The 23,723-nt window shown below is 40.7% G+C and overlaps 1 protein-coding gene across 3 annotated transcripts in view; it reads left to right on the forward strand.

Moving 5' to 3' along the window:
- si:dkey-40c11.2 (drebrin-like protein A) overlaps positions 1-23,001 on the forward strand; it is a 50,369-nt gene extending 27,368 nt beyond the window's left edge. The window contains exons 2-17 of one of the 3 annotated variants that reach the window (XM_061672262.1): positions 1,193-1,248; positions 1,371-1,483; positions 2,830-2,904; positions 10,670-10,807; positions 11,739-11,816; positions 11,925-12,076; positions 12,209-12,263; positions 14,076-14,150; positions 14,230-14,338; positions 15,859-16,392; positions 16,787-17,245; positions 17,323-17,427; positions 17,506-17,633; positions 21,531-21,582; positions 21,775-21,826; positions 21,942-22,040. In XM_061672262.1, coding sequence (XP_061528246.1) covers positions 1,193-1,248; positions 1,371-1,483; positions 2,830-2,904; positions 10,670-10,807; positions 11,739-11,816; positions 11,925-12,076; positions 12,209-12,263; positions 14,076-14,150; positions 14,230-14,338; positions 15,859-16,392; positions 16,787-17,245; positions 17,323-17,427; positions 17,506-17,633; positions 21,531-21,582; positions 21,775-21,826; positions 21,942-21,954 — 2,194 coding nt within the window. In that variant the 3' untranslated portion in view covers positions 21,955-22,040. Of the gene's footprint in view, positions 1-1,192; positions 1,249-1,370; positions 1,484-2,829; positions 2,905-10,669; positions 10,808-11,738; positions 11,817-11,924; positions 12,077-12,208; positions 12,264-14,075; positions 14,151-14,229; positions 14,339-15,858; positions 16,393-16,786; positions 17,246-17,322; positions 17,428-17,505; positions 17,634-21,530; positions 21,583-21,774; positions 21,827-21,941 lie in introns of all 3 variants that reach the window. The other 2 variants (XM_061672259.1, XM_061672260.1) reach the window with 2 other exon arrangements.
- Positions 23,002-23,723: the final 722 nt, after the last annotated feature.

The raw sequence follows: 23,723 nt of genomic DNA on the forward strand, positions 1-23,723 counted from the left end.
GGAGAGCAAAGAATTTTTCACAGTCGATGGAGAACATTTTGTCAAATCCCCACTGCTAATTACTTATTATTTGTGATATGTGTTGATTTACTAACACGCATTTTTTATACTATTTCAGCTCATTCACACACATTTCTAGTTCTTAGAGCAGTTTTGTTACGGTAAATTCATGAGGCAGAATAGGTAATACAAATTCTCATGCATATGCACACACAAAAGTACACACACACAGCTCCTTCACCTTTGGCCCGTCGGAATAGGTGCTAGTGGCCTCATGCACTCACTATGCACCTCCAGATGTTACTGACATTCCCTCAGGAGTCACAGGGGAGGATTTACTGACACACAGACGCGCACATTCTTATGAGTGTTCACCCCAAAATTAATGAGTTACATTGAGATTTATGCTCTCTCTACACGAGGGATACCTGCTAAACACACATTCATACATACACAGGGAGAGTTGTGTTCATGGTTTGACAGCTCATCTTTCTGCTAGTCTTGTAAGCTTACCCAAATAAGTCAGGATTGGATAAAGAAGTCCTTGTCCGACCGCTTGGGTGTGTAACTTGGTGATGTTGAACAGAAAATAGTAGGAAAGAGCTCTACAGTTCCCACCGATAGGTTTTTACTCACTTTTATCCATTTTGATGCTTAGTTGCGTCTCATCTCTGAGTGTCAGTGTGTTTCCTCTTCTGGTCTGAAGTTTGACAGACTGAAGCGTGCCGTCCAAACACGTTTTCACCTGCAAAATGTCACAACCTGCTTTTACTCTGCTCTGATTTTCAGCTAGATATGTGCCATTTTTTTAGCAGGCATCAAAGCAAAGATAATGATAGATGGCTGCACATCTGCAGTGTATCTGTGCTCATTGCCAAAAATGGGTGCAATGCATTTTTTAAGTAACTTCTTTTGTCAGTGCATTTAGGAGACACTTCGCAACGCTACATAAAAATGCATGTTTGGCAAAAACGTGTGCGTCCAACGTGCACAGTGATAGATAAAACACATGCTCCCTTCAGTGTTGGAAAACACATGCTCCCTTCAGTGTTGGATGTGATGGTGATGACGTTTTGGAACGCTGATAATTTTCAAGCCGTCAAGCTGATCTCGTCTCACTGACAACACAATGGATTTGTTAGGCACGTCTTTGTCACACATCCTGACCTCTTGTGCCTCTATGTGTTCACAGGGCTTTATTTGTATACGAAGGACTCACCAACAAGCTCAAACTAGCTGACTCAGGAGGTAAGTTTGACTGTCATATCTAAAATGTCAGAAATACACAATTTGCATTCTTAAGCAGCTTAAGCCTCGTCAGCGATCTTGTGCCCGCATGTGTTACAAATGTCCTTTTTGTTTTGTGAAAGTGGGCGGTGTTGCAGAGTTGGCCAGCAAGTTCCATGCATCCAAGCCACAATATGGACTGTGCAGAGTGGGAAGTGCAGAAACAGGAGGCCCCCGCGTAGCTATGATTGCCTGGGTAAAAAAATAAAATAAAAAATACACACAATTCGATAAAAAAAGAGATGTGGTGTTATACTGACACAAAGAAAAATGTTTTCTGAGGATGGAGTGTTGTATCAAAGGACCATCAGGAGGTATTCATTTGATCATAAGTGTGGTTACAGTGGTGTAGAATTGTACCATATCATCCTGATAATCTAATATTTTGGTCACATTATTTGGCTATAATACACGTGGCTGTTGGGCATGACACAGCAAATCTCCATACACAGTGGTGCCTTGATTTAGGAGTTTAATTTGATCCGTGACCACTCTCGTAACCAAAAACAATCGCAAGTCATATTTTCCCATTGAAATGAATGCCATTATTCCATCACAGCCCTTGTGCTCCTTCTTGTGTGCACACCTTGGCCACTGTGGGGCAGTATAATAGTCTTAAAAACACAGATGAAGAAGAGTTTCACAGCTAAGTGACTCAGTAAGCTGCAGTAATGCTCGTCGTTTTTCGCAGATGATAAACAGCACATGCCTCTGAGTATTATGTAGTCTGTCTACGTAGATTTGTTAGCCTGTCTATGGCATTTTGCATTGTGTGTTACCATTAAGATAGCGAACATTCAAAGTGATGTCGTCGTTTTAAATACATAACATGTAATTTTCTTTGTTTTATGTTTAGTTAGTAAACTTCAACTGGGAGTGGCACTAAACAGCTTGAAGAATTATTCACTATGTGCCAAACTGCTGTTAGTAAAGTGAATTGAGTTGTGTTACATTCGTTGCCACCATCTAGCACTCGTATCCCAAATTTTTGCTTGCACGTCAAGGCGAAATACCTTCCTAGTGATGTGTCATATTTAGAAAAACTCACAAGTCGGACTACTCGTACGTTAAGGTATCACTGTACCTCGAAAATATGCCCACTGGTGGTTATGAACAGTATTGGGATGCCATCAGAATAATCTAAATGGATGCATACTTACCAATTGTCACCAATAATGAATTTGGGTTTAAAAAACAAAAAAAAAGTCTGGCCTGATAAAGCTGCTATCATATGTATAATGGATTGTTTTTTGGTACACACATTTGCATTCGTGTGATCTCTCAGCATTCAAACAATTACAATGACCCATCTTACTTTGTTATAATTTCAGATCATGTTAAAATAATTTTATACCTCATCCCTAGTTTTTAAAATAATTGTCCTTTAACTGTTAAGTCATACAGGATATTATCTTGCATCTTTATAATCGTCTTACTTATGACATTCAAATGTTTATGACGTTAACTCACAGCATGATGATTCCTGTTGTCCCTACTCCAGACAGCGGTATGTAAGTGTTTGTATCCTGCTTTTGTTTGCAGGTCGGTGAACATGTGGAAGAATATCGCAGGACAGAATGTGCCGGACACATTCCAGCCATCAAACACTTCTTCAAGGTTCAGTAGAGCAAATTGTTCTTAATGTTTAAACATTTGGAAGGTGAACATCAAAAACAATTTAGTAATTTTGCCTGTTACTTTGGGTTTTAAAGGCTTGCAAATGCACCAAACTGTGCTCGTTTCCCCAAATTCACTTCAAGGAGAGACATTTCTTCAGGCTTTGTACTCTATATTTACACATGCAAGTTGACTGGGTATTGTTTTGTGAGTTTCCTGTGTTCACTACACTTCCTGTCCTATTTCTGTGGTGGTGGTATGTGGCCACCACTGATACCAGGAGAAGATTTAGGCTAGCCTTGGTGTTAAAATATTTATTGTTTCTCCTCCTCACCGAGGCCAGTGGTGACAGGATGGAGAGGAACAAGAGAGGAAGTGCTCTCATGTGGGAGGCGCATCAGAGGGGACCAGTCCGATAGTTGCTATAGCATAGCATCTCCTCTGTATCCGTGTGTCGTGATAACTGTTTGTTTAGTAGTGAAGGCAACTGACCCCAAGGTTTATGAGTTTCCATATAAAGGCATCACCAAGTCGACTCTGTGGAATGTTTGTTGTTGTTTTTGTCAAGTCTGGACCATTGTAAGTCACCGTCTGAGTTGCCCAAACTTCTTTTGTGTGAAAGTGTGCGCTTGTATGTGTGTTTCGAATTGTGGTCATACATAAAGTATTTCGCTCATTTTCATTTGATTTTCATTTTTTTGGAATTATAACTCGTTAGCACTTAGTGAACCTATACATAATAAGCAGTTAACTTTCCCGTGTGTGTGTTAATTAGGGACTATACACACAACGTATACATAATAAACAGTTAACTTTCTCGCGTGTGTGTTAATTAGGGACTATACTCACAACAACTCCGAGCAAGGTGCTGACGTTTCATACGACATCGCCGCGGTGGAGCAAGCTATTTAGCTCTTAGCACATTAGCTTGCGGGCTAGCAAACACAATGAACAGTTCAATTTCCCTTATGTGTGTGTTGTGTGCTACGTGCTGCACATGGAGCAAGGCTGTGGAGTATTGGACAGAGCCAACACCAGTACGGCGATGTTCCACAAGAGCACTAGCGGCTAATGGCACAGTCTTCCCAGCCACTGCTCATTGTGTGAGCCGCCGGCTTACCATAACAGTCTCTGCGGTAAACCTGTGATTCGCAGTTCTGCTTTTGTGTTTTTTGAGGCGCAAAACGCAAAAACCGCAAACTGCGATGCGAGGCCGCTTAATTCGAACATTGCTGTGTATATTCTACTTCCCTTCTCATGTTCTTCTCTCAACATATTTTGTTGAGGCTGTTCCTTCTGTGAAAAAAAGAACAACAACTGAGCTCTCATGGGCTACTCTTGAGGTCTGACACAATATACTGACGTTTCATTCAATCTATGCCTCGAATGAGTGATTCTCAGTGTGGTACAAGTACCACTAGTGGTACACAAAAGAGTCACTGAATTAAATAAAAATTAAATATACTTTTAAAAAATAAAATACAATCGAACACATGAAAATGTAGCTTATAGTTATACATACAGCCTGTTTAAAAAAAAATCCAACACAGTGTATTTTTTTACCTTTCACATAGAGTACATTTTATGAGTGCAGCTCAGTTTCATTTAACTTTTAAGTGTATTTGCATTTAATTTTAAAGATCTGTCTGTTTAGAATATTTAAGTAAAATATCGATTTAACTTTTGTGTGCTATTCATTTTAATTGAACCATTATTTGAGTAGATTTTTAATTTCCTATATTCAAGAACACTATTAATGTCCAAACTGCATAATGTTACAGTGGCTTACACAAATAAAACATATAGTACGTTATAGGAATAAAACCTGTGCTTTTTTTTTTTTTTTTTTATCAATCCTTAGGCTTACTACGTTACTATATTTTAATGTTGGTCGTTGTGGTGGTACTTGGAGAGCAAAGTAGTTTTTAAGGTGGTATTTGGTGTAAAACGTTGGAGACCCATTGCCCTAAATCCGTGGTTCTCCAACCTTTTACACAAAGTATCACGTAAAAAGCTCTCAAAGTACCACCATTGTTACCATTATTAGCAGCATAGTTGGCCCAAGTGTTCATCAAAAACGAGACGGAGGTTTTAGACAGTATATTTACTATTATTGTAAGCTACTGTGACATTATGCAGTCTAAACATTAATACTCCGCTTAAATATAAGAAAAAAAACTGTACTTAAATGATGATTCAATTAAAATGTATTAGACATTAAAGTTAAAAATTGTACCTAAAAAACAGTTCGCAAAATTTTAAAAGTACAACCGAACTGTCATTTACGCTTCATTCCATCGCAATTCTATCTTTCTTTCCATCTTTCTTTTCTTTCTTTGGATACTACGTGTCTCAGCTGGCCGAAGCGGGAGTTGTGTCAAGGCGAGTCCTGGGTGTGTTCCATATTTTGCTCCATTGAAAGCTAACATGTGAATAGGGTGCAAATGTTTCCATTGTTGCACGTTTCAACTCAAATAACATACACAATTCAAGCACAAGGGTTGCGATGAGAAGGTAGATACAAAAAGGCTAAAGAAACAGAAAATGAGTGCATGGGACGAGTGCAGTGTTTTTGTAACATTTGTCTTTGACTTCATTATACCCACATTATAGCAGCTTGGCTTGAGGTCACGGGTTTATAAGGTGGAACGGGAGATTTTCTACTCAACAAAGAACAGTGCATTTATTGTAAATAAGGAACAAGAATAAAGCCGGAAGCGCTTTTAGTAGTTAGCTTAAGTGTCCTTTATTGCTTGTTTGGAGCTTTAATTGGAGAACTCTTGTGTTTTTATTGCCAATTGTTAGTTAGGTGGTTGGTCTGTGGCATCATAAACTACTTGGATGGTTTTCATGTGGTGGCTCACAGGACAAGAAACAACTTTGACTGTTTGAGAGCAAGATTTTTTTGTAAATATTTGTTAATTTTGTGGAAATATTCAGTACAATCTGTACCATTACGAACATCCAAGTGTCATATAAAGTAATCAGTGAGTATTTATGTACTGTATGTCCATCCAGCTCCTTTCTATAGTGCTTGTCTTCATTAGGGTGGTGAGCTTGGGCAAGAGGCGGGGTGCTCCCTGGACTGGTTGCCAGCCAATCACAGAGCACACAGGTCAAGCAACCAATCACAGTCACATTAACACCGGTGGGCGTTTTAGAGTCTTCAGCTAACCTAACATGTATGTTTTTGGAATGTGGGAGGAAGCCAAAGTACCAAGCTGAGATTCGAACCCCCAATCCTCAGAACTGTGAGGCAGATGTGCTAACCACTATTTCCCTGTCCTGCCTTATATGTGGATATTTCATAATTTAAATAAGTACATTTGCATATTTATACCTCCCTAAAGTGGACCCTTGCTGACGACAGATACACATCAGTCACATGCCCAACAGACAATGTAGACTAAAGTATTTGGACACCTGACAATTCTTGGAAGCATACTTCTAACATGAATAATAATAATAATCAAATTGAATTTGGATCTTTATTGTCATAATATAGGGAAAATAAGAAGTCTATCCCAATTTATGATTGTTTAATTAATGATGTTTAATTTGTATTCACAAATGATGTTTGTTTTATCATTATTATATTTGTAATAAGGAAATAGGTTTGGTCCTCACTTTGGCCTAGTGGTTAGTACAGTCAATTTACATTTCTGAGGTTTGGGTTAAAAACTTGACTGTGGCCTTCCTCTGTGTAGGTTACATGTTCTCCCCATACTTCTTTCCCCTGGGTATTCCAGCTTCCTCACACTTTCCAAAACATTAGGTTAAGTAAGTATTAAAATTCTTACCTCATGGGCAATCGACTTAAGCGGTTCCACTGTACTTATCATGAGTGTAAAACCAAGGTGAAATTCATTCCTGAGCAGGGGGATAGCTTCTCGGTGCAGACATCTGTTCTGTTATGTCAAATATGTCAAGCTGCTCTGTGACATACATTTAACACCCATGTAACACCTTTATGCGTCAATGACTCATGCAGACAGAGGTGTGGCCATTGTGAGGAAACATTTGATTTCAAAACTGCTCCATACCAATCATAGTTTTGGCTGTATATTTGTGGTGTTCTTACTGTGATTTTCATGAGTCCCTGCTATCACTCACAGACTTGTCTGTGTATCTTACTGTATTACTTTATTGTACAGTTAGGAGTGGTATGGGTGATACACTGCTCCAATGTGACATTATGGGGTAGATGTTTAGTGCCCTTGTCGCCGACTCAAAGCTGTGATTGTCTTCTCCATCAACAAGCCTGGACTTATTCTAAGTCAACGATTCTCAAAGTGTGGTGCATCGGCTCCCTCTTGTTCAACGCAATGTCCACTATTCAGTCCCAAGGTACAACTGTCGCTAAAGCAGAGGAAGCCTCATTTCTTTTATCATCTTACATGTAAGCGCAGTGTTAATTTTGTAACTACGCCTAATCTTACAGGTATACCTTTTCTTTAATCCAGTAAAGTTATTTCTTGACTTTTGACGTAGAATATAATAGATGCAGTTCAGTTGTATTTAACTTTTCAAGTACTGGATTTTCACGACCATAGGGCGCACCGTATTAAAAGGCGCAGTCTCAGTTACGGGGTCTATTTCTGTACTTAACACATACATAAGGCGCACCGTATTATTGGGCGCAGGCATGGTAAAACATACGCTATCTTAAAACATACGGTAGCATGCATGCACGCTAAAACAATGTTTTTAAAAAGGCAGCAGGAGCAAAACTGAGTTCGGTTGTACTTTATTGAAGTATTTAACAATGTACTCACGTTAATTTTTGATCAATCCTCATCCACAAATCCATCAAAGTCCTCATCTTCTGTATCCGAAATGAACAGCTGGTCAAGTTCTCCATCAAACACGCCAGGTTCGAGTCAGTCTCGTTGCCGTGCGAAAGCTCGAACAACAGTGCAAGCAGACAGGTTTGCCCAAGCATCCACAATTCATTCACAAATTGTGGCGTAACTCGCCCGGCGCTGCCTCCTAGTCTTAGTAAAGCTGTGTTCGCCATCTGTCATCCACGGCTCCCACGCCACTCACTTCACTTTGAACGCCCTGTTTACATGGATGTCCAGCGGTTCGTCAAGCCTCCCGGAATGATGGCAAGCCCCGAGTTATTGCACTCAGTCGAATGGTGACTGTAGAGACGCTTCTCCCGGCTGTTCTTTGCTCATTAATCCATTGCTCGAGTTGGTCTTCCAACTCGGGCCACCTCACCTTGTTTCCGCGTTTTGTTTTTCTTTTTTATCCGTGGAAACTCAGCTTCCTCTTCTTGACTTGGCGAAGCTCGTTTTCCTGCTTCCTCCACTTGCGAACCATGGATTCGTTGATCTTGAATTCTCTTGCGGCTGCTCGATACCCATGTTCCTCCGCGTAACTGATAGCTTGCAGTTTAAACTGTGCTTTGTAAGCGTGTCTCTTCGTAGGTGACATTTTCGGGGGTCCTTAGCCAAACCGATGTTGTTTTGCACAATGCACACCCCGGAAATGCTCCCAGTCAGTCAAGCGGTAAAAAAACAAAAAACAAACACCCCGGCGCTATATACCTACTGGGGGCGTGGCTTTAGCGTCCTACTTCACGCACCCTTCCCCTGTCCTCAGCCACGTTCGCTTTTCCTCTGTGTAAGCAGCTTGTCGGCAGGAAATGCTAAAAAAAAATAAAAAATAGTCAAGCGGAGCGCTCATCACACAACAACATTCATAGATGTTGGAACGTGGCGCACACATAAGGCGCTTCACATTTTGGAGAAAATTTTAAGTGCGCCCTATGGTCGTGAAAATATGGTACAATACATTTGCTATTCATCTGTAATTCATCAATCCATCAATTTTCTGAGCCGCTTATCCTCACAAGAGTCGCGGGAGTGCTGGAGCCTATCCTAGCTATCTTCGGGCAGGAGGCGGGGTACGCCCTGAACTGGTTGCCAGCCAATCGCAAGGCACACATAAACAAACAACCATCCACACTCACATTCACACCTAGGAGCAATTTAGAGACTTCAATTAACCGTACTATGCATGTTTTTGGGATGTGGGAGGAAACCGGTGAGCCCGGAGAAAACCCACGCAGGCACGGGGAGAACATGCAAACTCCACACAGGCGGGGCTGGGGATTGAACCCCGCTCCTCAGAACTTACTTTTTGTTTTCAAACATTTATTTAGGTACAATTTTGATTGAGTTAGGTTGAACTGCATTGCAATTGAATCATTTAAGTACAGTTTTTTCCCCTCTATATTTAAGTGCATTATTAGCCTTAGTGACGCATTGTGGTGGCAACATCATACTTTAAGGCTGTTTTTCTTCAGCTGGGAGTTTGCCTGAGTCAATGTGGAGGGAATTATGAACAGTTCCAATTACTAAACAGTTTTATCACAAAACCTTCCGGCTTCTGCTAGAAAAAAAACAAAAGGCAGGAAAACCCTACTAGAACATCTGAACATTTGGGGATTTATTAGAGGCACTTCAAATTGTGGAAGTTGTGTGCCGTTTGATTGTAATTGGTTAATTCTGACAGTCATATTCCCAGTTATAAGAGGGTATGTACACTTTTGTAACCACTGTGCATATTACAGTGGCTTACAATAATTTAAAATAAATGTTTTGGGAATAATTTTCTCCGGGTTCGCCGGTTTTGTCTCACATCCCCAAAACATGCATGCTAGGTTGATTGAAGCCTCTAAATTGTCCGCAAGTATGAATGTGAGTGGGAATGGTTGTCTGTTTATATGTGCCCTGCGATGAGGTGGTGACCAGATCAGGGTGTACCCCACCCCCTGCTCCCAGTTAGCTGGGATAGGGTCCAGCAGACCCGCGATCCTAGTGAGGAAAAGCGGTGTAGGAAATGGATGGATGGGAATAAAAAAAATTTTTTTTTTATTAAAGCTATAATCCACTATTTCTGCCACCACCTAATGCTGGAATTCAGCATTACAACAAATCCTTCGTCACTTCGATATCACGTAGGCTAAGTGCTTGTTCGGCCTCATTCCAACCCCACATGCTTTCTCTTTTCTATATGGCTCTCAGACGACCTCTGCGCGCTGTCCTTATACTGTACGGGCCTGCCCTTAGGTAAAATATGACATTTACGTCATGTCATTTTAGAGTGCCAATAAGTAATACAGCGCGGAATGTATAGGATAGTCACTAAATATAAAAAAAATAAATATTGAAAAATATACCAAGGTATCTCAGAAGCTGATAGGCTTAATCAGCATTCTGTCATCTACTCTACTCTTGTAATGGTATTTTTTAATTTATTTTTTTAACAAAAAATAGTTGTGGATTATAGCTTTAAGGCTAGGCCTTTCAAGCTACTGTGTTTTAACATTGTCATGATGGTGTTACTTGGAGAGCGAATAATTTCTGGAGGTGGCACTTGGTGTAAAAAGTTTGAGAACTCTAGGTGGACGTTATCTGCAGTTTTTTTTTAAACACCAGCAAACAGAAACAAGAGTTCATTCCTTAATGAGCTTTTGATATTTTTCCATTGCTCCCTCTACTGTCTGTACACATTCACATTCTGATACTGGCAACCAAGTTAGTCTTTATTTTCCCTCTCCCTCCATCCTTCGTTGCACAACAGTTTGGCTCCGAGTATGCATAACTTCAGATCCATCCAAGTGAAAACCACCAGAGGCCCCTTTTTATGCGCTTGTGTTATGGGACTATGGTGTTCGTGCATGAGCACCTATACTATGTAACATTATATTCACGTTTGTCATACCCTAATTGCTGTCCTCCATTCTCACATGTAGGAGGCGCACGCCTTCATTAGTGCGCACAAAGCAGATGACGTGACAGAGGAGAAAATAAGAGCTGAGCTCAGCAAGAACCAAGCCCATCCTCAGTGGACCAAGAAGAGCTCCAGGTTCTCAGAAAGGGAGGACATAGTTGTGAGTAGCTGGCGACCTTCCTCGTGACCACTAGATGGCGGCAGAGACTTACTTTGTAAATGATTTGTATAACGGTCGGTGTTAGCGTCTTGATTTATCAGACACAATATGCTTTGGGAAGTTTATATGTACAGATGCATCTGAATAAATTTGAATATCATGGAAAACATGTTATATTATCCATATCAAAGATTAATTAAACACAGGAAAAACTTAAAAAGGCCATTTCTACCGAGTTTCTATATTAAAAATAATTTGGATTGTTTCATGTGTAATATTCTAATTTCTTGAGGTGGCAAATGTTTAGGTAGCACCTAAAATACACTACAACCATCACAGGTGAACTTAATTTGACTCTTTTTCGCTAAACCCTTGAATGCACATGACCAACTGTTCAATGTTTCAGTACCTTTTGCACAGCTTGCTGTTCTCTGACAAGGAGCTGAACGGAAAAATTCACAACTGGTGTTTGATCCATGAATTGACCAATTATACATTTCCAAGAAGGTCCACTTGTTTGCCTTTCTGTGACTCTTCCAGTCTCTCTGTAGCTCAGTTGCAACCTGCTGGTGACAGTTTAAGCTCAGAGGCCACTTCCCTTTGAAAACATCCTTTTCAAAACCTCACAATGGTTCTGTACTCTTGATCAATTGTTAGGTGTAGTCTTGGTCTCATGATATCAAAATGTAAACAGCATGAGGAAAAGGACCAAGTCTCATTGAACCAGGAGCTTTATTGGTGGACTGATGAATTAGATCAAAATTAATCAATTAATGAATTAATCAAAACTGAGCACCATTATTTTTATAAAGGAAGAATGTTTGATACAGCTCTTGTATTGGATCTCATTATGTTGTGCTGATGCACTGTACCTAATGACATGACAGGTAGGTGTTACATTTAATCTAAAAATGTTATTTTTACTCCGAAGGGTACAAACTACAGGAAGACCAATGCTGCAATGGAGATGAGACTTATCAACAGAGACTCCTTTTGGGCACGTGCAGAGGTATTTTAATAGAGGGTCTTCTCATATTACGATCTTGACTTAGCCCCGGTGTAATGCATGGATGTACCGTCACATTAGCAGCACTCACAGTTTTCTTCATTTTGTCAGCGAGAAGAAGAACTGAGGAAGGAAGAGGAGAGGAGACGAGCTGTTGATGAGAGACGGCGGCTCGAAAGAGAACGCGTTTTGAAGGAACGGAAGGAATCAGAAGAGCGAGATCGAAAAATGAATGAGAAACTGCGGATGATAGAGGAGCAAAGGTGAAAACAAGGCCCCTGGCCTCTCTGTGCAAGCACTGAGTGGATGTGTGTTGTCTTGTTTATGTGGCAGGTGTGTGATTGTGTACACTTCAAATGTCCAATTGTTTTTCACTCATTTTTACTGTCTTGCAGACAAAAGCAGGCAGAACGACAGGAAGAGCTGCGCAGAAAGGAAAAATTTAGATGGGTGGGTGACATGTTTTCTCGTCCATCCATTTTCTGTAGTGCTTGTCCTCATTAGGGTCGCAGGTGAGCGGAAACCTATCCCAGCTGACTTTGGACAAGCGGCAGGGCACACCCTGCACTGGTCGCCAGCCAAATGCATTGTCTCAACAAAGAAAAAAAGTGTAAATAAATGTAATCCTTTTTTCTTAGTGGTTTATGTAAGCTGTTTTGGAGGATCTACATACATATTATTATCAGAAAGGTGCTTTCAATTTCCCCTTCTGTATTCCTTCAGTAATTTACTTTTTAATACAAATGTAGGTTGTCCTCAGTTTACGATGGTCCCGACATATCAGGGTTATGAACAGCATGCGGCGTAATAATACGTGGTCACGCGACAAAAGAAGGCATGCTCAGTTACCACTGTACTTGCTGTTTTTCATTTCATTGTTTTTTAAAATTTTATTTATGACCAAGAGGTATTTTTCATACAAATATTTACAGTAATTATTGCCATTACAACTCTTATTTTAGGTTAATGATGGAATAACCTATGGTATACAGTTTTGTGTTGAGATAGGAGTTTAATTTGTTCCGTGACGATGGTTGTAACTCAAAACATATATATATATATATATATATATATATATATATATATATATATATATATATATGTATCTCAAATAATCTTTCACCATTGAAATGAATGGAAATGCCATTAGTCCATTTTAGCTTCCCCCCCCCAAAAAATGTTAATGTCTTTTTAATACAAAAAAATAGCACTCAATTATCCATTCATCCATTTTCTGAGCCGCTTATCCTCACTCGGGTCGTGGGTGAGCTGGCGCCTCAGCTGACATGAGGTGAGAGGCGTGGTACACCCTGAACTGGTCACCAGCCAATCGCAGAGCAGACATAGACAAATATCCATTCGTACTCACATCCACACCGATGGACAATTTAGAGTCTTCAGTTAACCTACTGTGCATGTTTTTGTAATGTGGGAGGAAACTGGAGTACCTGGAGAAAACCCACGGTGGCACGGGGACATGCAACATGCAAACTCCACACGGGCGAGGCCAGATTGGAACCCTGATCCTCAGAACTGTTCTAACAAGGCATCTACCGTGCTGCCCGCCCTCTATAATATTGTAAATAGAAGGGAAAGAATTGCTTCAATTCAATGGACATTGTGCTGTTCCTTCTGGTGGGCAGTATAATAAAGACATACAGATATACAGTATATGGAGACGGTAACAATTCCTCAGTAAGCCGCAGTAATATTAGTCGTTCTTTACAGATGATAAAGAATATATGCCTGTGAGTATTATAATACTATCTGTCGATATGGGTTTCTTCGCCATTTGTTTATCCATGCTTCCATTTACTGAGCTGCTTCTCCTCACTAAGGTCGCGGGCGTGCTGGAGCCTATCCCAGCTATCATCGGGGAGGAGGCGGGGTACACCCTGAAATGGTTGCCAGCCAATCGCAGGGCACATACAAACAAACAACCATTTGCACTCACATTCACACCTACGGGCAATTTAGAGTCTCCAATTCATGCATGTTTTTGGGATCTGGGAGGAAACCGGAGTGCCCGAAGAAAACCCACGCAGGCACAGGGAGAACACGCAAACTCCACACAGGCGGGGCCAGGGATTGAACCCCGGTCCTCAGAACTATGAGGCTGACGCGCTAACCAGTCGGCCACCGTGCCACGCCATTTGTTTATGCCAATGATAAAACCCAAAAGTCAGAACGCGCTGTAGTAGTGGAACTTGAGTGTAAAGTGAGGATCCGTTGTACATAAACCAAATTGTTTAAATGTCTCAGGAGCAACAGCAGAGAGAGCATGAGGATGACATGAGGGCTCATCTGAGAAGGAGTGAGTCCATAGAGAAGGCTGCTGTAAGTCAAGAGTGAATCATTTGGCAGCGACATATTAATTGGTAAATGTTGGCTATCAGTGACATCTATGCATTTGCAGGAGGCAGCAGTGTTAGTGTCCCAACGCTCCATGAACCCTCGGGAGTTCTTCAGGCAGCTGTCGTCATCGTCATCACGAAGTCCAACCAGCCCTGGAGCTTCACGTGCTGGTTTGTATACACCAATCATTGACTCTATTCAGGCTTAGATGTATTGACTGAAAAGTCTAGTTGAGCAAAAGGTGCTATGACATGGGTCTACAATATTTGATCTTCTGTGAGCAACTTTCACACAGCAAACGTATTAGGAGAAGTAGTCATGTTTAGTACCATTTATCAACATTACTCTTTTTTATAGCACAATAATGATAGGCCTCTTTTGCTTATAACACGCATAAAAAATGGTAATAAAGGGTTCATGATGTGCAAAATAATTCACCAAAATTGTATCAATTGATGCAATTTCATACAACTGTAGTGCATTTTAAAACTTCAATGAATGAAACCTCCATGTATAATACAGTATATGCTGTATCCTGTATCCAATTTGTCAACATCAACATAGCGGACATAATGTCTGTCTTATTTTTAAAGTCCCCGAATGATGATTAGCTTTTTCATGATCCCGCCATTGGTGAAGGGCTTTTCGTACTTGGTCAGGATGTGTTTGACTATAAATGATGCGTCCGTTGATGCTCTGTCTTTGTCGGTTTAATTCACAAGAGACTGTTGTTTTTGACAAGTAGTTTACAGCTTATTTACCTTCTCTTTATGGGAAAGACCCGGGAGAAAGTGCTGTGGACTTTGGTGAAATGCTGTTCCACATTTGTTTTTTGTAAATACTACTTTTTTTTTGCCTTTTATGCACTCTGCTACTGCCATTGTTGTTAGCCTAGCCGGCTAACATCCAGGCACCTGGTCAGCCAAGTCAGAGAGCATGTCTGTGTAGATTCTCAGTCATCCAGGTCATGCTTCTCCTCAAAGGTTGAATCGAGGCAGCTCCCCTTGTTTGTTGAAGATGTTTCACCTTTAATCCAAAAGGCTTCTTCAGTTCTAAATTTTTAAGTGTGGAGTCTACGGTCTCTAGTAGATAGTCAGAGAGTGGTTGGGCCTGTTTTCCTCCTTCATTGAGAGACAGACTGACAGACAGCTAGTTGAAAAATACAGCTCGAAACTGGGCAAGATTTTACCAAGTGAAAAATCAAATGCATGTTATTGTATTTTCCTTGTTCCTGCTGGAAAGTGTCTGGCAAGTGACTCGTTGGATTACGTCACAGTCGCAGTAACGGAACTCTGTCATGAACCAAGGACCCCATGTAGTACTTGAAATTTGAATTTGAATTAAATAAAGCCCCCAAAGGATGCCTCGGCGCTTTAACAGTTCCTACTCTGCATGGCACAGCTTTACTTTAGCCTGGCCAACTACCATACAGAGGTCCCTCATGCTCCTAATGTTGTTTGTTAGCGTGTCCCATTCAGACAGATACGGTACATTCATAGTACAATAGTTTTCACTGTTCTGCGCTATTATTTTGAAGTGGAAAACTGAGCACCCCAAACTGAGGTGAGTAGAGCTACTTAGAACTGAGTCAAGATGAGTCGGTACTGGAAAAGTGGCATAAGTGGTTGGTGCCTCACCATTTTTGTACACCAAACTGCCACTTTACGATGTGAACTTCCGTTTCCCCCAGGTAAACCATTCAGACGATACCAGCGCAGCCTGACCGACACCGCTTTCATCTTCTCTAAAGCAGAGGACAGCACGCCATCCTCCCCACTCAGCTCTCCCTTCGTCTCCCCCTTCTCCCGGGCCTCTCCCTCCCCCATCGGTGCCACGTCTCCTCCCACAAGCCCCATTTTTCGTCCTGTCACCTCTCCGACCAGGACCAAAGTCCCACAAGTGTCACCGCCAATGTCCCCGCTTCGTAATGCCCCTCCGACTTCAGCCCCAGTGCCTGTAGTGTCCCCTGCTAATCAGCAGCATGTTGTTGAGACCAAAGCTCCATCACCCACAGAGCCTTCTGCACTGCCAGTCTCCATTAATCTGGAAGCTTCCTCATTCTTTGTCTCGGAAACAAGTATTCCTACTGAGTCACTCCCCGGGGTTCTGCCACCCTCACCCCCAAATACTCCAACCGAGCCAGAGCTCTCCACTTTCTGCTTTGGAAGTCCACCTCCACAGCCACCATCATCTCCCCTGCCTGAGATACCACAGCTTAACACAGGTAAGGTAACGACTCGTGAAAATACACTTTCTAAACGATAATGACAAGTGAAGCTTATAAAGTAAACTACTTCTTGTGCTCATGAATTTGCCAAAGAATTATGTCACCTATTTTTTCCTTTTCAAAAATAAAAGACTGATGTTGCATGGATGCTTGTGCCAAAGTCAATTCCACAACATTCCAGACAGTTAACGCTGCCAACAGACTGAATCAGAGTTCTGCTACACAGAGCCATATTGCTACAGGCCAGGCACAATAAAAAGAAAAACATATTCTACCTTAAAGTATAACCCTGTATACACTTTGATGCCATCTTACATTTAAAAGTTACACTCGACTTTTATCTGTTTCTAAATGTTAAAATTTTGTACCACATTTTTTTATACATCAACAGACCTTTATACATCCTTGTTTGTGCATACTGACACTGGCTACAAAGCACAAGCTGTACTGCTAGAAGTAGACGAGGAGGAAGATGACGTGGAGGAGAAGGAGGAGGAGGAAGATGAGGCAGTGAATGAAGAGGAGGAAGAAGATGTGAAAGAGAAGGAGGAGCAAGTAGACATGGAAGAGAAGGAAGAGGAGGAACCTGAAGTGCAACCGCAAACTTGTACATCCACTGATGAACCAGTCCAGGCTGAGTCAGAGGAGCAGGTGCAGGTGAAGGAGGAGCAGATGGTGCGGGAGGAAGAATCAGAGCAAGAAGTCGAGTCTGCATCCCCAGAGGAAACAACTGAAAAAGTGTGTGGCGATGAAGAGGAGGTCCATGAAGATAGAGAACACAATGACCGATTTGAGGACCGTCAGAGCCCAGATAATCTTTTGGAAAAAGAGGAAAAGTCCGAGCTGACAGGTACTTTTGGTTTCATTCGTCACAACATTATCAGCCTTCTAATGCCAAACATTTTTTTACGTAATAAAAAGATGAAGGTCAAATCTTAATTTCAGGTGAGGACCGCATTTGTCAAACCATCAAGCTCGAGACAGTGGTCCTGCCAAGAAATGGGTTCACAAATGGAGAAGAGAATGGCATAGGTCAATAATAACAATACATAACATATAATTTGCTCTACTTTAAAAGTAATCAGTGATTCCTACTCTGATGTTCTTCAGGGAGATCTCTGAGCCCGTCTGATGCTGAAATCAGCTCACCAGAGCTGAGCGGGTGTTATGACCTTCACAACGCTGCAGAGAGCGACGACATTGGTGAAGAGAAGGAGATGTCAGAAAATGGACAAGAGGTATACACTCAACATTATTTATAAATTTCCCTCAAAATGACATACCGTTTCAGTTTATACAAAAATGTATTCACAGGCTAAGTGAATTTAAAAAAAAAAAAAAGGTGGTGTTATAACACCTAATCAGAGGGTCAATTTCGCCATTCGGATCCATCCATCCAATTTCTACCACTTAGTTTATGTCATGAGTAGGGTTGCAAAGCGTGAGAAAGTTTTGGGTAAATTTAAATTAAGATGGGGGATGTTGAAATTATTTCAAATTAGAAACTTTATAGGAATTAGTGAGATTTAACTGGGAAAAAGTAATTTAATGGAAACGTTCACATTCAACCATCAATACAAATATTTTATTTTGTCATAAGCAGACATCAAAGCAAAATAGGTAGCTCTCCTTGCAAACATACAAAGGCATGCAGAACTTAAATTGCTCTTTTTTTCACTTCACTCGAGCAATGGTGTATCCCAAATTTTGGCTCACAACGCAAAGCAATAAATGAACCAAACCATAGCTTGTAACTCGAAAACCTTGTAAGTCGGGGCACTCGTATTTGTACTTGCATAAAATCTGGTTATTTTAGTCAGAATTATGCTAAAATATATTCTGCCCAACTATATTTATGACTCAGCCTTCAATTTTATAATTCCTTGCATTATTCCCCATAACATGCATGTTTTCAGAATATTAGAGATAGCAGAAATACCCGCAGAAAACCCATCCAAGCTAGGAGACAACATGGCACCCCGAATCAGAATCCATCCATCCATCCATTTTCTGAGGCGCTTCTCCTCACTAGGGTCGCGGGCGTGCTGGAGCCTATCCCAGCTGTCATCGGGCAGGAGGCGGGGTACACCCTGAACTGGTTACCAGCCAACCGCAGGGCACATACAAACAAACAACCATCCGCACTCACATTCACACCTACGGGCAATTTTGAGTCTCCAATTAATGCATGTTTTTGGGATGTGGGAGGAAACCGGAGTGCCCGGAGAAAATCCACGCAGGCACGGGGAGAACATGCAAACTCCGCACAGGCGGGGCCGGGGATTGAACCCGGGTCCTCAGAACTGTGAGGTTGATGCTCTAACCAGTCGGCCACCGTGCCGCCCGAATCAGAATCATTCGTGGAAAATGAAACAATAACAATAGTGAATTGAGGAAAAGGGTGGCATAGCATTATTCTAGAGTGTCACAAGAAACAAAACATTGAAAGTAATGGAAATAAACATTATAAAGTCCATGGAAATATATAAAATAGCTATGCTCTTGTGAAAATTGTTTAATGGACATCTTGATCATCTGTGATAAATTCCACATAAATCCCTTAGATGGCAGCAATGCTCTTTTCAAACTGTTGCTACTATGCGAGAAATCATGAAGTAAGATATAAATTAAGAGGTTAAACCAACCAATATATTCTTCTCCACAGCAAATCCATATTTTATATTTAACACTTATAGTAACAATGGGAAGGACATTTTTTTTTTATCAAAGAATAAAGTCACTGTATAATTTTCATTTCTCTCAAAAAGACCAAAAACCACTAACATACCCCTTGACATTCTCACATATGTTTCATATTTTCTTGGTACAATTCTGTCTGCACTGTTGCCTTTATGTTGCATGTTGATCAAGTTTGTTTCAATAGTTATACTTTATTTTCTTGTGTTGCTTCTTTTTTTTTTTTTTTTTTTATTGGGCTTGTCAGTCAAGCCCTGCTCCTACCATCAAATCAGCTCCAATCCTAGACTTACGTTCTTCTAGATTGGCTACCTGACCGAGTGCGTTAATAACCTAGTACAGTGGTAAGAAAGTTAAATACTGTACAACTGAACTTTATTTAATACATTTACAGTACTGGATTAAAGAAAACGTTTAATCCACTGTAACATTATGCACTATTTAAAACATTTTGTCAGTGTTTCTTTTGCCTACCACTAGTGGTGCCACACTTTTCAAATCACTGACCTAGTAGAAAGAGTTCTTTCAGTTTTCCATTTGAAGTTCCTATTGAAATCTGTTCCTTGTGCTTCCTTTTTGTTGTATTTCTTGCGAGTGAAACTGAGACTATCAATTATTTTGCTCGTGAAACCCGGCGTTTTCTCCTGCTCCTGTGGTTTCATTTCCACCTGTCGGACCATATTTGTGATGTTCCTTTAGCCTTCCTCAGCCAGAAGCCAGTTTGGGTCCAGATGTGACCAGCTTGCTCACTAATAGTGTAAACTCTCCTTTGAGAACAAACAGGCTTAGTAATTTCTATGAACTGCTGCTCACCTTAATTGTATGCAAAGTGACATTTTTCCCCCCCCTCTGTGGAGTAATGTACTTTTGGTTCACTCTGGAGTGAATCAGTAGTTGTAAGTTGGCAAGGGAGAAAAGAAAAGGAACAGACTGTATAATACAGATACTGGATATAGACCTGGGTCAAACTCTTGCCATGAAACATTTATTCACAGTCGAGACATTTAATACGTCACCTTTTAACATGCTTATTTGTCATACAGGTGTTAAAAAAACAGATACAGTAAACTGTAAATAAATTAAACTAAAATAAAACTACTCAGCTTTGGACGTGTAATGGAAGCAAAGATCTGAAAGTTGAGCGTGAATGAATTTTTTTTTACATCTACTTCATAACATCATAAGAGTGTAAAAAAACAACAACCAAGATAACCGTAAATATAGTAAACGAAAACAATAAATGTTGTGTAATCAACATTTTCTCTGTGCTCCGCGGCACAGTGGTGAATATGTTGGAGGAGGCAGCATATTGTGTGTTCCGAGGAGTTGAGTCTCTTCTGAACGCAGCTTTGTTCGTCTCTATTATACATGTTGACTTACTGTTACTTTAGGGCCGGCGCACATCGAGAGACGCAGCAGAAACAGACGGAATTGTTGAGCAGTGTGAGGAGTTCAGCATCCAGTTTTGATGAGTGGCCACCGATTTTGCTGCAATTCAGATTGCCGATGAACGGTGTTGCAGATGTGACAGCCAATCAAAAATGCAAATTAGGTTTCACAAAAAGAAAAACTAAAAATTCCAGGTTCTAAGCATATGCAGGAGCCAGATGGCCTGCTGTGACTGTGCTGCCTAGCCGTACAAATAATCCGTATAGATATATAATAATATAAAGAAATATATGTGTATGGATAAATAATGTGGCAAGAAAGCAAAGCGTGGTTAGTGTCTGTCCCCGAAATGCACATGTGCAGTCAGTCAATGGGGTAATTGATAATTGCCAATAGCCTCTAAAAATATTCACACTCTCTCCTTTATTGTCACCCCTTTTGGTTCTTCCGTGACAATGGCGACATGTTTTTGTGGTTCAAAAAAATAATAAAACAATACCGTATATCGTATGTGGATCCTCAAAACCCCGTACAAGCTCGCAGTTTTTTTGCAACGCGGCGGTAGTTGCACGATCAACATGTCATAGCAAGGGCGGCACGGTGGCCGACTAATGCATGTTCTCCCCGTGCCTGCATGGGTTTTCTCCGGGCATTCCGGTTTCCTCCCACATCCCAAAAACATGCATTAATTGAAGACTCTAAATTGCCCGTAGGTGTGACTGTGCGTGCGAATGGTTGTTTGTTTGTATGTGCCCTGCGACTGGCTGGCAACCAGTTCAGGGTGTACCCCGCCTCCTGCCCGATGATAGCTGAGATAGGCTCCAGCACGCCCGCGACCCTAGTGAGGAGAAGCGGCTCAGAAGATGGATGGATGGATGTCATAGCAAGATCCATTTTCTGTTCAATGGTTATTGCGCTTTACCCTTTTTGCCATCAGTGTCAACCTACTGTGGTGGTGTCACAAAAAAGTGAAAGAAAAAGAAATGTGTCGCAGCAAATTTCATTTCCTGTTTGATCGTTATCATTACACTTTCCCTCTTTCCCATTAGTGGCAACCTAGTGTGGTGACATCCAAAAAACATCTGAACAAAACCAAAACAGGTCGTAGTAACGCTTTTCCTCTTCTCCTCCATCACCCAAAAAAACAAAGCCAAAGATGTTGTCAGTTGTCAGTGTGAGGGCCACTGTTTGAATTTTTATAATAGTAATAATAAAATCCCATTCACTCATACAATGTTCTTTGAATGTTTTTAATTTTTTAATTTCAATGTGATTTTTTCCCCTCCACTCAAGGTTTTAGCGGAGCAACAAATATGTGTCAGAGCTCTGTACGACTACCAAGCAGGTAAAATGCTACTTAGGGGATAATCTCCTCTCCTGTGCACATAAAGTACCTCCACTTACCGTAATGACTGTGTGATTAGCGGGTTTCACAGTATATTATCTTGCGGTTCCCACAGAAGACGACTCTGAGATCTCCTTTGAACCTGGTGACATCATCCGGGACGTGGAAACGGTGGATAAAGCTTGGTGGAGGGGGTGGAGCAAAGATGGCCGCCAAGGCTTGTTCCCTGCCAATTATGTGGAGACCATATAGCACCCACGCACGCACGCACACACACACACACACACACACACACATACCCACACACGTTCACACTCTCAGGGACGCCATTATCCCTCACAATTTAATCGCGATCTTTCCACGGAGTCTGGATTTGCCAGAAAATGTGAAGAAGATTGCATTTTCATGTTCTTTGATTTAAAAAAATATAGACAATATTTTCACAAATTAGCTCTTACAAAACCTCGTATTCATAGACAAAACAGTCAGGACCTTTTTTGGGGGGACCAAAATATTTTATTAAGGAATGTTGGTGGGCAGGATCACATCATATCACAATGACAAATGATCACAAACTTGCTTTTTCTTGTAAGAAACAAAAACATGTATTGTGTGTGTGTGGATGTTTTTGTTTTATTCAACATATAATAAGCATTTGGTTTTCATGACTAAAACTTCACTGCTCTTAACTATACAGTGTATAATCAAGATGTACGTGTACGTACACTTAAACTTATAATCATATGCCCAACTTTCCTGAGATATTTTACAGCACTATATTTGTTACTGACAGTCTTTCATATCTTGATTAACTGCTGCGGAACACAACAGCAGAGTTGAAAGCCTCCGTATTTGCCTGTATCAATCTTTGAGACGATGCTGTTTTTTTTTGTTGTCATGGGGATGTCTATACTTGCATCGTTTGATTAAGTTCTTTTGTTCCCCCTGGATTTTAATTAAGTCATGTAACACAGACGATATGCAGAAAAACATCTTCATTCTATAATCGATTTAAATATAATCATACACTGTATATAAAAATGTATAGTAACAACAAATATTTCATTTTTGGGTTGTGTATTGTATGTTGTTCGGTTATTTGCTTTGTATTTACTCCAGACTTACGAAAATACAGCATCTACAAACAGTTTTATTAAAATGTTCCTGTCCCATTCTTTCGTGTTCAATGTTTTTAATATCAAATACAACAGAAGGTGTATATTTTTCAGTATCAAACAATGAAAACTTCATATAGGACACCCTGTAAGTGGCACAAAATTAACATTAAAATACATCCATCCATTTCAACACCGCTTATCCTGGTTAGGGTCGCGGGACGCTGGAGCCTATCCCAGCTGGCTGCGGGCGAAAGGCGGACTACACCCTGAACTGGTCGCCAGTCAGTCGCAGGGCACATATAGACACGGACAACCATTCGCACTCACATTCACACCGTCACTGAGTGGGAACTGAACCCACGCTGCCCGCACCAAAGTCAGGCGAGTGTACCACTACACCATCAGTGACTCGTTAAAATAAAATAAAATAAAATAAAAACAAATACAGTATGTAAATATTTTTTAAGGTGATTACACAGTTTTAGCTGAGCTAATTATGTATGTATGTATACACATAAGTAAATAAGTTGCTAAATGAGCACAATTTCTGATCACAGGCAAATGACATTTTTAATCAAAAAGAAGAAAAACGTAGCAAAGTAATCAATCTTGATTTTTTTATTTTATGACACTCAAAACTTTGTCAATGCAGACATTCACATTCTGTAGTGGGAAGTAATGAAGTACAATTACTGCGTTATTTGTACCTTACATAGATTTTTCAGGTGTCTGTAATTTACTTGAGTTTCTATTTTTCAGACAATTTTTTAATGCCACTC

Source organism: Phycodurus eques, chromosome 3 (assembly GCF_024500275.1).
Source record: "Phycodurus eques isolate BA_2022a chromosome 3, UOR_Pequ_1.1, whole genome shotgun sequence".
Classification (NCBI taxonomy): Eukaryota; Metazoa; Chordata; class Actinopteri; order Syngnathiformes; family Syngnathidae; genus Phycodurus; species Phycodurus eques.